This window comes from Dasypus novemcinctus, chromosome 12 (genome assembly GCF_030445035.2).
Source record: "Dasypus novemcinctus isolate mDasNov1 chromosome 12, mDasNov1.1.hap2, whole genome shotgun sequence".
Classification (NCBI taxonomy): domain Eukaryota; kingdom Metazoa; phylum Chordata; class Mammalia; order Cingulata; family Dasypodidae; genus Dasypus; species Dasypus novemcinctus.
The window spans coordinates 27,074,206-27,089,941 of NC_080684.1; the positions used below are offsets into that span (position 1 = coordinate 27,074,206).

General features: G+C 35.9%; 1 protein-coding gene across 1 annotated transcript; it reads left to right on the forward strand.

Annotated features, from left to right (window-relative positions):
• Window positions 1-14,546: 14,546 nt before the first annotated feature.
• On the forward strand, window positions 14,547-15,485 carry LOC101423387 (olfactory receptor 6C1-like). Its single transcript, XM_058309219.1, has one exon. It carries the CDS (start codon window positions 14,547-14,549, stop codon window positions 15,483-15,485), a length of 939 nt encoding a protein of 312 aa, XP_058165202.1.
• The last annotated feature ends 251 nt before the right edge of the window (window positions 15,486-15,736 follow it).

Sequence of the window (15,736 nt, forward strand, 5' to 3'; positions counted from 1 at the left end):
CTGTAGCTAATATCTTTAAAAATAATTTCTTCTTTAAAATTATAGGAAATATGAACTAAATTGAATATCTGCAACACCACATTTTTCACACACTGTCTTCAGTATTCGTTCAGTTTTCCCACTCACTTGATAAGGGTACTAATTTTCCCCCTTATAATTCGCTTGAAATTCATATTACCCATCTTTTACTTATGTAAAGGCAAGTGTTATGCCTAATATCATATATTTACCTGCTTATCTGGGTTTTATTTTGAAAATGTGTAAAAAGATCTCTATTTATCTAGCCACCATTACCCGTATGGAAGTTGGAACTCTGATATGAGTTTAAAAAATAATGACTCGTTTCTCTTAGGTGAATCCTGGTGCTGTGGAGAGCTTTTAGGCCAGACCATGAAGGGCCTGGGATGCCACACTGCAGAGGCTGGGCTTTTTCTTCAGGGCAGTGGAAGTCAGGGATGAGTCGTCAGTGGGGAGGACTCCAGTAAAAGGATTAATGCTGGTGGGGCAAGGTGGCATCTGGGTAAGTACACCTTCATCATCATTCTTACAAAGGACTGGCTGTGTGGTGACAGAGTCCTGCTGGAGCAGGCTGTTTCGGGAACTTGCAGGACTGGAGGTGTCTGGACATCAATCTGGCAAGACTGTAGCAGAATTGATGCTTGCTCAAGGTAGAACTGCAGGTTTCTAACACTGAACTCAGAAGCCATGGGAAAGTAAATCCATTCCCCCTAGGGCTAAGTCTCATGGCATTCACTGAGAAGTGCCAGTCGTTGGGCTGAGTTTCCAAGCCCCATGTTCCCAAAACACATGAACCCCAAGCCTGTGTCCCCTGAACTCCCACGGCCCATGTTTCAAAGACCTTCATACCCTAAGTCCACATTCTCTTGGGCCTCTGTTTCCCAAGTACAGTACTCCCAGAAATCTGGCATTGCCCTACCCCTCTGGTCTTGGGTTAACTCTTAAGAGTGGGAGAGTTTAGATGGGAGATGGAGAAGGGCCCAAGGAGTGAACATTCAATTTTCTGGTCTACTCTTTTATTGAGTTTGGAAGAGCAGATCAGCTGACTTGGAGAGAGCCTAGGAAGAGAGGAGAGGTGAATCTCCTGATTTACCTAAATGCCCTGGGATAGGAAACTTGGTCTGGGAGAAGGTGGAGTCAGAAAATTTACTAGCCCACTTGGAGCACACCTAAGGGAGAGGGACAGTAGGACATGGTCTACAGGCTCCCAATAGCATAATTAGGGTTCCTGGCAAGGGGTAGGTGCTCTCTCAAGAAATTAAGAGACATTATTTTCTCAGGTGATTTGGTTCACCTGGAACCCATTTGAATTTCCTACAGGAGCCCTCATGCAGTCTTCCTGCTGCCTGAGAGAGAGGGAAGTGAGGAAGGGAGAAAGGGGGGAGGTCAGACTCCTAAGCAACTTATTCAATTATGAAGAGAATTTTTTGCCTGAGACCTTGTTTGGTCTTTTTTGTTGGTTTATTTATTTATTTTTCCTTCCTTTTTATCCTCCCCACTCCCCCTTTTTTCCTTTTTATTCTCTCTTTTTTTTTCTTGCTCTGTTTTTTTTTCTGCTCTGTTTCTTTTTCCTTCTTTTTTTTATATTAGTGCTGCAGGCAACATTTGTTATTTGCTGTGCTTCCACTTCCTCAATTTTCTCTTTTCTGTGTACACTGATTTTGGCTACCAATGCTATCCCCTTCCCTTTACATCATTCTCTCCTCCATCATTTATTATTTTTCTTACATTCCATCTTTCTTTGTTTAGCACACAATATTTCTTACTTTTTATCTCTAATACCGCTTATCTATTTCTATCACTTATCTACTCTTTATATTATTGTCATTTCCTTTCTTTTTCCCTCTCTCCTGACCACACTTACCTTTTAATGCATATTATATTCCTCCCCATATTCAGTTTACTATCTCATTATAGGTACTCCAGTTTTTTACGGTTATAACTATACACAGCTTACATGAGTTCAATATCCATTCTCCTAGTTCTCACATGGTTCTTCTATTAATATTCACTATCAATACTACTACTATATTTTTTTCTTATCTTGCCCCTTTTGCTTTCTCTGGACCTAATATTTTCCTTCAAGGGAACTTAGCCAACAACAAGCAAATAGAATAAGAAGAATGAAGTGACAAAGAGAAGACTCAACACACACACAAAAACAACAACTAATTAAAACCCAAAGCTAGATGAAGAAGATATTCAACAGAATAAACCCAACAAGATAAAATGATGACAAGTCAGCAACAAAAAACTACGGACCATACCAATAATTAGAAAAACATGGCCCAATCCAATTAACAAACTAAAAACCAGGAAGAGAAGTGGAACATCAAAACATGTATCATGGACCAATTTAATGAAGTGAAGGAAGAGATTAATCATATTAAGGAAACACTTGGAGAGCATATAGAAGAAATTGTGATCATGCACAGAAAGATCACAGATATGATGGGGATCAATAGCAAAATCCAAGAAATAAAAAATACACTCTCAGCAAATAATGACAGATTTGAAGAGGCAGAGGAAAGAATTAGTGAAGTGGAAGACAGTACATCTGAAATCCAACAGAATTAATCAATAAAAAGATAGAAAAAATCCAGCAGGGACTTAGGGACCTGAATGCCAATGCAAAATGCACAAACATATGCATTATAGGCATCCCAGAAGAAGGGAAGGGAAAGAGGAAAGAAGGGGTGTTGGAGGAAATAATGGCTGAAAACTTCCCAAACCTAATGAGGGAGATTCATGTACATGCCCAGGCAGCAAAATTCACCCCAAACAGCACAAATCCCAATAGGTCTACCTCAAGACATATACTTGTCAAATTATCCAATGCACATAAACAAAAAGAAACTATGAAAAGCAGCAAGAGAAAAGAGAACCATCACATACAAGGGAGGCTCCATAATATTAAGTGCTGATCTCTCATCTTAAACCATGTAGACAAGAAGCCAGTGGTATGACATAGTCAAGGTACTAAAAGAAAAGAATTTCCAACCAAGAATACTCTATCCAGCAAAGCTAGCATTCAAACTAACCCCAAAGAAAGAAGAAAGAAAGAAATAGTAAAGATCAGAGCAGAACTAAATGAAACAGAAAATAGGAAAGCATGCAAAAAAGTAAACAAAACAAAGAGCTGCATCTTTGAGAAGATCAATAAAATTGACAAACCTTCAGCTAGGCTAACAAAGGAAAATAGAGAGAAGATGCAAATACACAAAATAAGAAATGAGAAGGGTGATATTACCACTGACCCACCGAAATAAAGATTATCATAAGAAGATACTTTGAAAAACTCTATTACAACAATAAAGACAATTTAGAGGAAATGGACAAATTTCTAGAAACATAAAAGCAGCCTACATTGACAACAGATGAAACAGGTGATCTCAACAAACCAATCACAAGTAAAGAGATAGTTCATTAAAAACCTCCCAAATAAGAAGAGCCCTGGGCCAGATGGCTTCACAGGTGAATTCTACCAAGAATTCCAGAAAGAAATAACACCAATTTGCTTAAACACTTCCAGAAAATTCAAATAGAAGGAACATTGCCTAATTCATTTTATGGTACCAACATTACCCTAATTCCAAAGCCAAACAAAGACACTACAAAAAAGGAAAAATACAGACAAAACTCTCTCATGAACCTAGATGTGAAAATCCTCAACAAAATACTTGCTAATCACATTCAGCAACACATTAAACAAATTATACACCATGTCCAAGTGGATTCCATTCCTGGTATGCAAGGATGGTTCAACATAAGAAAATCAATTAATGTAATACATCACATAAACAGATTGAAGGAAAAAAATCACATGATCATATCTATAGATGCAGGAAAAGCATTTGACAAAATACAGCACCCTTTCTTGATAAAAAACAGTGCAAAATAGGAATAGGAATATCATCTGAACATGATGAAGGGTATATATGAAAAACACACAACTAACATAATTTACAATGGGGAAATCCTAAAATCTTTACCTCTAAGATCAGGAACAAGACAAGGATGCACACTATCATCCCTTCTATTTAACATTGTGTTAGAAGTACTTGCTTGAGCACTGCAGCAAGAACCAGGTATAAAAGGGATCCAAATAGATAAGGAAGAAGTCAAAATTTCACTATTTGCAGATGACATGATCCTATACATAGAAAACCCTGAGAAGTCTACAACAAAGCTTACAAATTAGTTCAGTAAAGTCACAAGTAATAAGATCAATGCACAAAAATCAGTAGCATTTCTGTACAACAATGATGAGCAATCTGAGGGGGAAATCAAGAAACAAATACCATTTATAATAGTAAATAAAAATCAAATACATAGGAATAAATGTAACAAAAAAAGTAAAAGACTTGTACACAGAAAACTACACAAAACTGTTCAAGGAAATCAAAGAAGACCTAAATAAGAGGAAGATTTTTTCCTGTTCATGGATAGGAAGACTAAATATTATTAAAATGTCTATCCTACCAAAAATGATCTACAGATTCAATTCAATCCCAATAAAAACCAACCAGCATTTTCTAATGAACTGGAAAAACTAGCTATGAAATTTATTTGGAAAGGAAAGAGGCCCCAAATAGCCAAAGACATATTGAAAAAGAAAAATGAAATAGGAAGAATCACACTCCTGGACTTCAAAACATAATACAAAGTTACAGTAGTGAAAACAGCATGGTATTGGCACAAGGATAGACACACTGACCAATGGAACTGAACTGAGAGCTCTAATATAGATCCTCATATATACAGTCATCTGATATTCAACAAGGCCACCAAGCCCACTCAACTGGGAGAGAATGTCCTCTTCAACAAATGGTGTCTAGAGAATTGGATATCCATATACAAAAGAAGGAAAGAAGATTATCATCTCACACCTCATACAAAAATCAACTCAAGATGGATCAAAGACCTAAGTGTAAGAGCTAAGACCATAAACCTTGGAAAACAAGGTAGGGAAGAATCTACAGGACCTTGAAATAGGAAATGGCTTCATGAACTTCACACCCAAAACATAAGCAGCAAAAGAACAAATAGATAAATGGGACTTCCTTAAATTAAAGCCTTCTGCACCTCAAAGGAGTTTGTTAAGAAAGTGAAAAGAGAGTCTACACAATGGGAGAAAATATTTGGTAAACATATATCCGATAGCAGACTTATATCCTGCATATATAAGTAACTCCTATATCTTAAAAATAAAAAGACAAACAACACATTTTAAAAATGGGTAAAAGATTTTAACAGACTTCTCCAAAGAAGAAATACAAATGGCTAGAAAGCACATGAAAAAAGGCTCAGAATCACTAGCTATTAGGGAAATGCAAATCAAGACTACAATGGGATGCCATTTTACTCCCATAAAGCTGGCAGTTTTCAAAATAACAAAAGACTACAAGTGCTGGAGAGGATGTAGAGGAACAGGAACACTCATTCACTGCTGGTGGGAATGAAAAGGATCCAGCCATTCTGGAGTACTGTTTAGTGGTTTCTCAAAAATGTTAGCTATAGATTTGCCATATGACACAGTAATTCCACTGCTCAGTATATAGTCAGAAGATCTTAATATAAGGACACAAACTGATATATGTACACCTGTTCATAGCAGCATTAAACACTATTGCCAAAAGTTGGAATCAACCCGAATGCCCAACAACAGATGATGGATAAATAAAATGTGGTATATAGATACAATGGAATACTACTCAGCTATAGGAAGGAATATAGTACAAACCCATGGTATAACATGGATGAATCTTGAGGATCTTATGTTGAGTGAAGCAAGCCAGGCATTGAAGGACAATTATTACATAACCTCTCTGATATGAAACAAGCAAACTGAGCTATCTTAGAGAGACAAAGACTGGAAGACAGGCTTAAAGGAATTTGGGGAGGAGGGGGAGGAAGGTTGTGAGCTGATGCCTACATGGGTGACATCTATGATAAGCTGGAGGTAAGTATTTGTACAGGGAAGGGATAAGATGTGGGCATAGGGATAATTTTGGGTAGAGCTTTCTGGGCTTGAGGGGAGCTAGGGTTGGGAGGATAGGTCAGATGACCCAAGGAATTGGGAGGGGGGGGATGCTGGGGGGAACCATTGAATATGGGAGAATGTCAGGTATATGGTTGAAACTCTACTGTTGAGAAAACTCTTCAGAAAAAATAATAAGGAAGGATCACATGTTTAAGGTGTGATCCTTTTAAGGGGGTTCATCTGGTACAGGGGCAAGCTTCTAGGGAGTATGTGAGTGCTCATTTTGTCATAGTGTGTTATATCATTGTAGGAGACCCATACAATGAGTGTGAAGGTGTACCCACATCCCAGGGAGACCTGATGTTTGCAAATAAAGGGAATGGTGTCTCTTGGGAGAATCGCAGGCTCCCAATTAGTTAGGGCAGTCTAGTATGTCAAGCCCTCAGCATTGTTCAGTATCTGTAAATCTGGTTCCACAAGTAGTGAAGATTGATTGTCATGGTGTGCCCTGAGGGGTGGGGGAGAGAGCTATAGCATGGAGGGAAGCAGGGCAACTCGGGGCAGTGGAAGTGCTTCACAAGATCATGCAATAATGGATATAGGGCATGTTAACTTACATCTAAAGTGTATAAAAGTCTATAAACTAAAATGTAAACCATAACATAAAACATAAGGAAACTAAACATTTAGAAATTTGTACAGCCTAAAATATAAACAATAAAGTAAACCAAAATGGATCCACATTTGATAGTTCTGTTTCAAAATCTATACTTCAGCTGCAGCAAATATAACATGAACATGAAAATGATCACTGCTGGGGAAAGGGGAAAAGGGCTTGATGTTGAATATCTGGGAGTTCTGTATATTGTGTATGTGAATTACTGTGATCTAAAACTTTTTTGAAGACAAAATTAAAAATTAAAAAAAAAATATGTAGACACTGAGGAAGAAATGAAAGTGCCTTGCCACTGTATGAACTGGACAACACCTATTACAGTGATGAAAGTCAAAACATTAGAAACAAAGCTTTATAATATTTTTCATTTTATTAATATACCAATTTATTTTTACTTTTAGTATTTCTAAGTTACTATGTATTCTATGTCTAAACTTTAAACCCATCACTGTATTTCACTGTATTTCAATTCACAGCAAATAATTGAATTTGGCAATATATTAGGATTCATTGTTGAAGAAGTTTTGGGCCACAGAGAGGTTCAACTATGGCAGGGGAGGAACTCTGGTGTGGAGCGTTATTGATGGGGGGGCACATGGGTGGGGAGGAGTTATACAGGGCATATATACAGGGGATATAAATATGTTATGACATATGTTGGATATTTTTATAGTGGTTACAGTTACAATCATCAACTGAGGGAGTGCTGAGTTTCCACCCAAGGGGAGCTCTGTCACATTCCCCAATGGAACAACAATAATCCCCCAAGTGCAACAGCAAAGATCAATAAGGAAGGATGTTCCAATAATGAGTCCTTTATACTGATGACTGTGCTTAGGAGTCTGTGTGCCTGAAATATGAACTAGGCCTAGAGCTGTAGGGTGCCTAAGACTTGCCTCCTAAGAGCCTCCATTTTGCTCAAATGTGGCCACTCTCTAAACCAAACTCAGTATGCAAATGCATTACCTTCTCCCCAATGTGGGACATGACTCCTGGGGATGAGCCTACCTCGTGCTGAGGGATTACTACCAATCACTACCTGGAGAAGCAACTAGAAAGTGACCTCAAATAAAAGGGTTAACTCAGAATATCTCAGCCTACTTGTTGGATCAAGTGTTCAAAACTGTTTTTTGACCTTGAATAAAAGAGGGAAATGACAAAGACAAATGAGTTTATATGATTAAGAGTCTTCCATAAAGAGTTGGGAGGTCTTCAGAAGGGTCACACTTACACACACTTCAGCAGGACCCCAGAAAAAGCCAAAGTAGATACAACCCTAGGTACAGGTTCTCCTTAAGGCTCAGAGATCCACAGGGTATATGGTCATGGCAGATGGACTTGGAGTTCTGTGCCATGTCAGAGGGCACTATTTTGGAATGTGTGCTCCTGAGTGTGATGTAGCTGGACTCAGATGTGACTTTTCTGCACATGCCTCTTCTGTCACTTTTACTGAACCTGTGGTTGGCACTAGGGATGGTCCATACTCAAGAGACTTGAATCTCTGGACTGTCTATGTGTCAGCAGTGCCCTGAGCCTCAGCAGAGTGGTGACTCCTACTCTCTGGCTCATTGGTCCTAACCAGGTCAGCTAACAGGAAGTGAAGATGGTCAACCAACTCCACCAAGGAATCAAGAGTGCCTACAACTGCAAGCAGAGGAATTGTATCCACCGCCCATGTGGAATCTAACCCCCCATCTGGATCTAGAGGTGGAGAGGACATCACCACCCCAGGGTCCACAGAATGGATAAATAAAATATGAACTAGAGTGGACTTACTGATATTCTACTATAAAACAATTGTGATGAGTAACAGAAGAAATTTTAGCATTAAGGTAGAGAAATTGGCCACAGTATTTGCTAAGGGCAGGGAGAGGGAAGAAGAGATGTGATGTGGGGGCATTTTTTGGATTTTGAGTTGTTCTTAATGATATTACAGGATCAGATGCTGGACTTTATATATCGTGCCATAACCAACTGAATGTACTGGAGGAGAGTGCGAACTTCAGGGAAACTATTATCTATGTAGTGCAGTAGTGCCACAAAATGTGTTTACCAAGTGGGATGAGTGTGCCACAATGATGGGAGAGGTTGTTGGTATGGGAAGAGAGAGGTGGGGGTTGGGGGGGTACACAGGAACCTCATAATTTTAATGTAACATTTTTTGTGTGATATATGTATCTTCGAAAAATACAATTTACAAAAATGATGTGTTGGGGGGTAGGGAGTGGGTTATATGTTTTTTTATGTTTCTTAATTTAACATTCCTTGTGATCTATTAATTTTAAATTAAAAATATATATAAAAAATAAAAGAAACACACAGTTAAAAAAAGAAAGGATTGATACTCATCCTTGGTCATGACCTATTGAAGTGATAAATTAAAAGGAAGATCCCTGACCTGAATCTTATCAAAAGGGTCCATCTGCAGAATGGTAAGAAATCATCACCTTGAGTGACGCCTTAATTTGGACTTTTTCCTAGCCTCAAAATTGTGGGCTAATAAATTGCCATTGTTTAAGGCAGAAAATAAAAAATTAAAATAAAAAATAGTAACTCTTCTCTGACACTACTTATTCTTTGCCATTTGCATAACTAGATGTGTTCTATGTCATATCTTATTTAATCATCACAGTTATATGGAAAATTAGACATGATAATCTCTTTTACAAATTTATAAATTAATGTCCAGAAGATTCTAATAACTTGTCTTAAACAATTGAAATTCATTAACAACTAATATAGTCTGCTTTATATTATTTGTTTCATTTAATTAAATGGGAAATATATTTATATATAATTGAGACTCTCTGAGAACCTGAAAATTGTCATTGTTTTTTTTTTAAGACCAACACAATTTTATTGCCATTTTTTACTCCTAATATGTCAAAATTTGACCATAATGATAATATCTAGAGCAAGGAACGGAATATACTAACTCCTACTTTAGTCTTGGCATATAAATTATAATGCTAATCTGCCAAAACAGGAAACTTAATTTTGCTATTGCTGGTGAATGATAGAAGGAGATGGAGAAAATATAAAATATTTGAAGTGTGAAGGTACCAAAAATTATTAAGGGGAAAACAGGTTAAAAATAATGAAGTTAATGTATGTATTTAGTAAAATATGGTAGATTTCTGCCTTTAAAAATGGCATGGTAAAATGGATATAGATCGAGAATAGGAATTAAGGTAGTTGGTTTCAAGTCTGGAAAATTCAATGTCAAGGAGAAAATGTTTACACAGTGTTATTTGTTCATTTGTTTCTATCTCATTGGGGATTGTCCCCCAAACTTCCTTTTCCAATTTTGAAACTAATGTGTTTTAGATTTTATATTCCTTAGTGTTTTGTGTACATTCCTCTTCTGGCAATTTTGATTCACTGAGGTAATTCCCTTGAGCCAATGGAAAATAGAATAGGAAAAGCGTTAAGTAGCTCGTGCAAGTAAAATTGATGCAGAACCCATGCCAGTTTCAAAGCACCATATGATATTTATTCACTTTTGTATGTTTGCTCCTTTCTCACCCAATACAATTAAAGATTGTTTTTCTCCCTGATTACAATGGAAATTTCAGAGAAAGCATTGGTTATCAAAAGCAAACATGTTCAATCGAATGGGGGAGGAAGATTTCCAGAAATCTGGTATTTGCTGCTGGTTTTACTACTCCAGTCATTCTGAGTGTTTGCAAGCCTGTGTGCAAAGCAGAGGTAAGTTGCAGTCATATGGACAGCAATGGAAGTCTCCCTATTCTTGGCAAAGATTCATTACTTATCAGCTCGATTTTTAATGAATTTAAATAAATTTAATTGAGATTATAATTGGCAACTGGACACATTAAAATACATAAAAATTTGAGCCTGTTTTGTTTTATCATATCAATTTATTCATCCTCATGTATTTAAAGGCAAGAAATTACTGTCTCTATATTCGTGTGTTTCTAATTAAATACAGGCTATGTAGCAATTGTTTCAGAGAACAAGCTTTTATTTTTGGTAGTCTGAGATATATTAACACTTACTAGCTATATGAATACATTTAAATTATATATTCTATCTGAGTCTCAGTATCCTCATTTGGGAACAAAGATGACAAAACTTTCAGAGTGACTACAGGTTCTAAATAAGATAAGTTATTAAAATTCTTAGTATTCTACGGAAAAAAATACCATTTACTACTCTTAACTGCCATTTATATTCTTCCCAAATTTGATAATTAATTCCACTTAAAGAAAAAAATAAACTTAAAACAATTGTTCTTTAGTTCCTATGAAACTAATGTTATTATAATTAATTCTTAAAAACACTAGAAATTTCAACTACATTTTAAAATTTGAAAGCTGAAACTGAAGAAATTAAAGAATCCATCCAAAGTCACAAATGCATTATGTTGTCCATTTGAATTTTTAATCTGCCTCTCTAACAGCAAGTCCATGTATTTTCTGTGATAATAAATTGTACTTATAATTTCAAAAATAGTATATTAACAGTGGTCCTTGATACTACAATTTTATCAACAACTTATTACCTTTTGCTTTCTTGTTTCTGCATTACATTATTGATTGGCTTATAGATAGCTGATTAGTGGAGTGAAATTGTGAGGCTATGAGTTGATATTCTCCATACATATATGTATCACTATTTTGAAATTATTATTAAATGTGATTTTGCAATCTCTTCTACTTCTTGATGTATTTCTTTATACATTGGTATGTATTCTGAGAATTGAGGTCGACCATCTTTAGTGAAATGTGAAAACATCAATTATTCAGTTTTCTTCATGGAAACAGTATCCTAAAATAATTACAAAAAATATTCTAAGGCAATTCAAATAAAAACAAGTCTGCTAACGTCTCAGTAAACTCCCTTGTGGTGAATGTTTTATTCAAGATGAGAGGTTGCAAATGAACCTGGTGGTTATTGCTCAAAGTTAACAATGATTGGACGGTGCTAGAAATGTACTTTAATGTAATTATGAAGCTGAACTGAACATTGTCCAAAATATTGAAAATATTCTCTTCCTCTTCTCCAATACATTAACCTAAACCACAAGCAGATATTTAAATTAAATATAGTAGAAAGAAACAGGTGCCATGATCATGAAGCAAGTTGCTTGGAGAAGCACCCTGTCCCAAATTTTCTGATTTTTAACTAAAGATAGGTCAGTTGAGGAATCATATGAAAGATGGAAAAAACGAGGCTTCCACAGTCATTGCATTATTAAGTGATCTAGATACCTATTCACAGAAAGCACCGAAGTGGAACCAAAGGCACTTCTCTCCATCTGTCAAAATGTCATCCTTCACTTCTTTGAACCTAAGTTGGCCACTAATAAAGATTTTATTTCTTAGTTGAAGTAGTAAAGAAGTTGCATAATATAATTTATGCAGAATGTTGGTGTTAATATTTACTTGATGGTAAAGATTTGGGAGGGCAAGATATAAGAATGTTTTGCAAATGAAATCCCTGCAGTCTCTTTAGCCAACATATTTAACTAATATTAAATTTTATTGTTAATTTACATTTTGAGTGACTCATAGAATCTGTCTCAGAATCTTTAGAAGAGAAGTAAAAATGTATTTTAATGAAGTAGTGTAAAAACATTTAAAGTTTGGTAATACTAATTCAACCAGTGAAGAAACATGGATCCATGCTCAAAACATTGAAATGATGAGTTAGTGGTTCAGAGGTATCTTTCACTACTCTACATTAATACGTTCTTGGGAGTGGGATGGATTAAGGCTCTAGGAAGCAAATATACTTTGCTAAGCATTGTCAAGCACTCTTTTACTTTAAAAAGCTGTGAATGAGGAAACCTCTTATCAGCCTTATTTGATGTTGGAAAATTAATATAATCCAATGGAAATTTATAACTTTTTTAAAAAGTAAAAGAATGGTATACCATCCCCAATCTTGTGACATTGGATAATATTCTGCTGGAGTTTCATTCTACTACTTTTCTCTAGTCCTTGAAGTCTAGCTATAGAAGTGCAAATTCCTTGTGATGTTCTCATGAACCCTCCCCATGTCTCTGCACACATTCCTTCTCAGCTCTTCAGACATTCATTCCTGCATAGCTGTAATCAATAGCCAGGAAAGGATAGTCCTGGTAGAAATATTCAAAAAAGTAAAAAATTTGAAAAAAGGCTTAAGATACAGTGCAATGATATAACTTGTTATAAAAATATAGATTTTAAATAGATCTGGTTTGCCAGAGCAAGTATATTATGGAAACTTTAGTCTTGAGATTTGAATTGCACCTTTCCATTGATGAAAGTGGCCTGTGTGATTTGGAGTTGTACGTAAAAATTGTGCTTTGAAAGAAAAGTGACCACTGATGAAGGAAGAGTCATGTAACTATAGCAACAAGACAGTGACTTGAAGGAATAAATTATAAATTAAGTTAAAGGGAAGTCATTTTAAAATAATGTTTAATAAGGTTTTAAAATTCATATAAGAATTAAGTTAGGTTTTCTTTACATATCCTTTGGTTTGAATTTGCTCGATACAGAAAATCTGAGTCAAACACTATTGGAAAAGTAGAATTACTGGCAGGAACTTCAATAATGTCCAGACTAGAAAAGCACACACAGAGAACTGTAACTGTTGGCAACGTGTCATTCAACAACATACTCACCATCTCTTTGTGGTTTGTTGGACAATTGTTTGATTTAAACCTATTATACCTGAGGAACTAGATTGTGTTGCAGTTTTTTGAAGATAAACTAGTTGCAGTTTTCAAGAATGCACAGAATAGCTGTGGAGTTCACGGGAGGTATCAGCACAGTGGGCTAATTGTGTAGGAATTGGGATGGATGACTCTAAAGTGCTTATGAAGCCCCAAAACCTAGAGCTGTGGAGTTGCGAAAGGAGATTATTGGCACTCATCCCTATGGAAATATAAATAGTAATAGCTTTTAAATTTTATTTAAATAAAATAATCTAAACTTGCTCTTTAAAAATACATTTAATTAATTAATTAATTAAAGTCAGTATTGTTGGCCACACCTATCTAATTCTTGGATTAAGGGAAATTCTTTTGTATTAATAATAATATTATTATTAATAAATTAGTTATGTTTCCTATAGCAAGAAAAAACAAATAGTCTGTGTAGAGATAATGTGTCATTCCAAATAGTGGTACTAGTTTTGTTGAAACATCATGACATATTGCCAGGGATTCAGGTGCAATTATTTTCAGTTTTAAGCCTTTCCAGTTACTCTTCATATTGTTTTCTTCCTCTTTCTCCCTTCTACTCCTAAAATTTGGAATTGATTGTGCCAGAGGCTTCAGTATTTATGATTCACAATAAGTTTGTAAGAGTTAGAAAAGCTCTGTCTTAGCAAAAGTGGATAGATGGCTAAGGGCAGAAGAGTCAGCTTATAAAATTTTCAACTATCATTCCCTTTAAGGAGGATTCCCAAATAAATTAAATCTTAAGCTGACATATTTTCCTTGTGTATTATATGTAAATGTAAACTCTAATAAACAACAAAGAAAAAACACTGGGGGTTTTCAGTGTGGTTGGAGTGAAGAAAGAAAGGTGCTTCTCATTCAGGAAGGAACTTTGTGGAGACTTCATTTTGAAAATTCAAGTCTATATTAAAATTGCAATAATGAAACACTTTTATGCTTTTTTATTTTAACCTGCCTTATCCCAAGAATTTTCAACTTTCAAAGAGCGAAAATTAAAAGATCACTGTTATTATCACATTGCTCTAAATTTCTTTTGAGGGTGGATGAGACAAACCACTTCAACCAAATTCCGGCTCCACACTTGGATATTTGTTAATCCACTCATCTCTTCAAGTCTGTTTTTCCTGATGTCTTGGATAGGGACAGCAGGAGTAACACAAATAAGCAACTGAAGAATGAGAAACAACACAGAAGTAAGAGAATTTATCCTGCTGGGATTGTCAGATGACCCAAAACATCAGGTTGTGATTTTTGTCTTTCTGTTCATCACCTACCTGCTCAGCATCACTGGGAACCTGACCATCATCACCCTTACTCTGGTGGATACCCACCTCCAGACACCTATGTATTTCTTTCTCAGGAATTTTTCCTTATTAGAAGTTTCCTTCACAACCGTCAGCATACCCAAGTTCCTGAGCACCCTTATAACAGGAGATAAAACCATTTCCTTTAATGATTGCATGGCTCAGTTATTTTTTTTCATCCTTTTGGGAGGTACTGAATTTTACCTACTGGCTGCCATGTCTTATGACCGTTATATTGCCATCTGCAAACCCCTGCATTACGTGACCATCATGAATCGTGGAGTCTGCACGTTGCTTGTCTTCTTTTCATGGCTGATTTCATTCTTAATCATATTCCCGGGGCTCATGTTGGTCTTAAAGCTTGATTTCTGTAGTTCTAATATTATTGACCACTTTGCTTGTGATTTTTTTCCCCTGCTGCAACTTTCTTGCACAGACACACAATTACTAGTGATTATGGGTTTCTCCTGGGCGTTGTTTACTCTAATGTTCACTTTGGCATTGATAATCCTGTCCTACATATATATCATCAGGACAATTTTGAGGATTCCTTCTACTAGTCAGAGGACAAAGGCCTTTTCCACATGTTCTTCCCATATGATTGTCATATCCATCTCTTATGGCAGCTGCATTTTCATGTACATTAAACCTTCAGCAAAAGACAGGGTGTCTCTCACCAAAGGAATAGCTGTGCTAAACATCTCAGTAGCTCCTATGCTGAACCCCTTCATTTACAGCCTACGGAATCAACAGGTGAAGAGAGCCTTCATGGACATGGCCAGGAGGATTGTATTTTTCAGAAACAAGTGAAAGACATAGTGTCAATAATTAGAGTCATAATGAATGGCAAGTTAAAAAATAAAAATGAATTTTCAGTAGCCTTTAAAAATCAAAATGCACTCTTTATCATCTTGATCCATTCTCTTGTTTTTTTCTTAACAGTTTATAAGCATGTATCTTTAATATATTTTCCACTGCTTTTGAAATATTTTACTTATGTGATTTTTTAAATTTTTTTATTCATTTTTTAAAAATATCACATTAAAAAAATATGAGGTCCC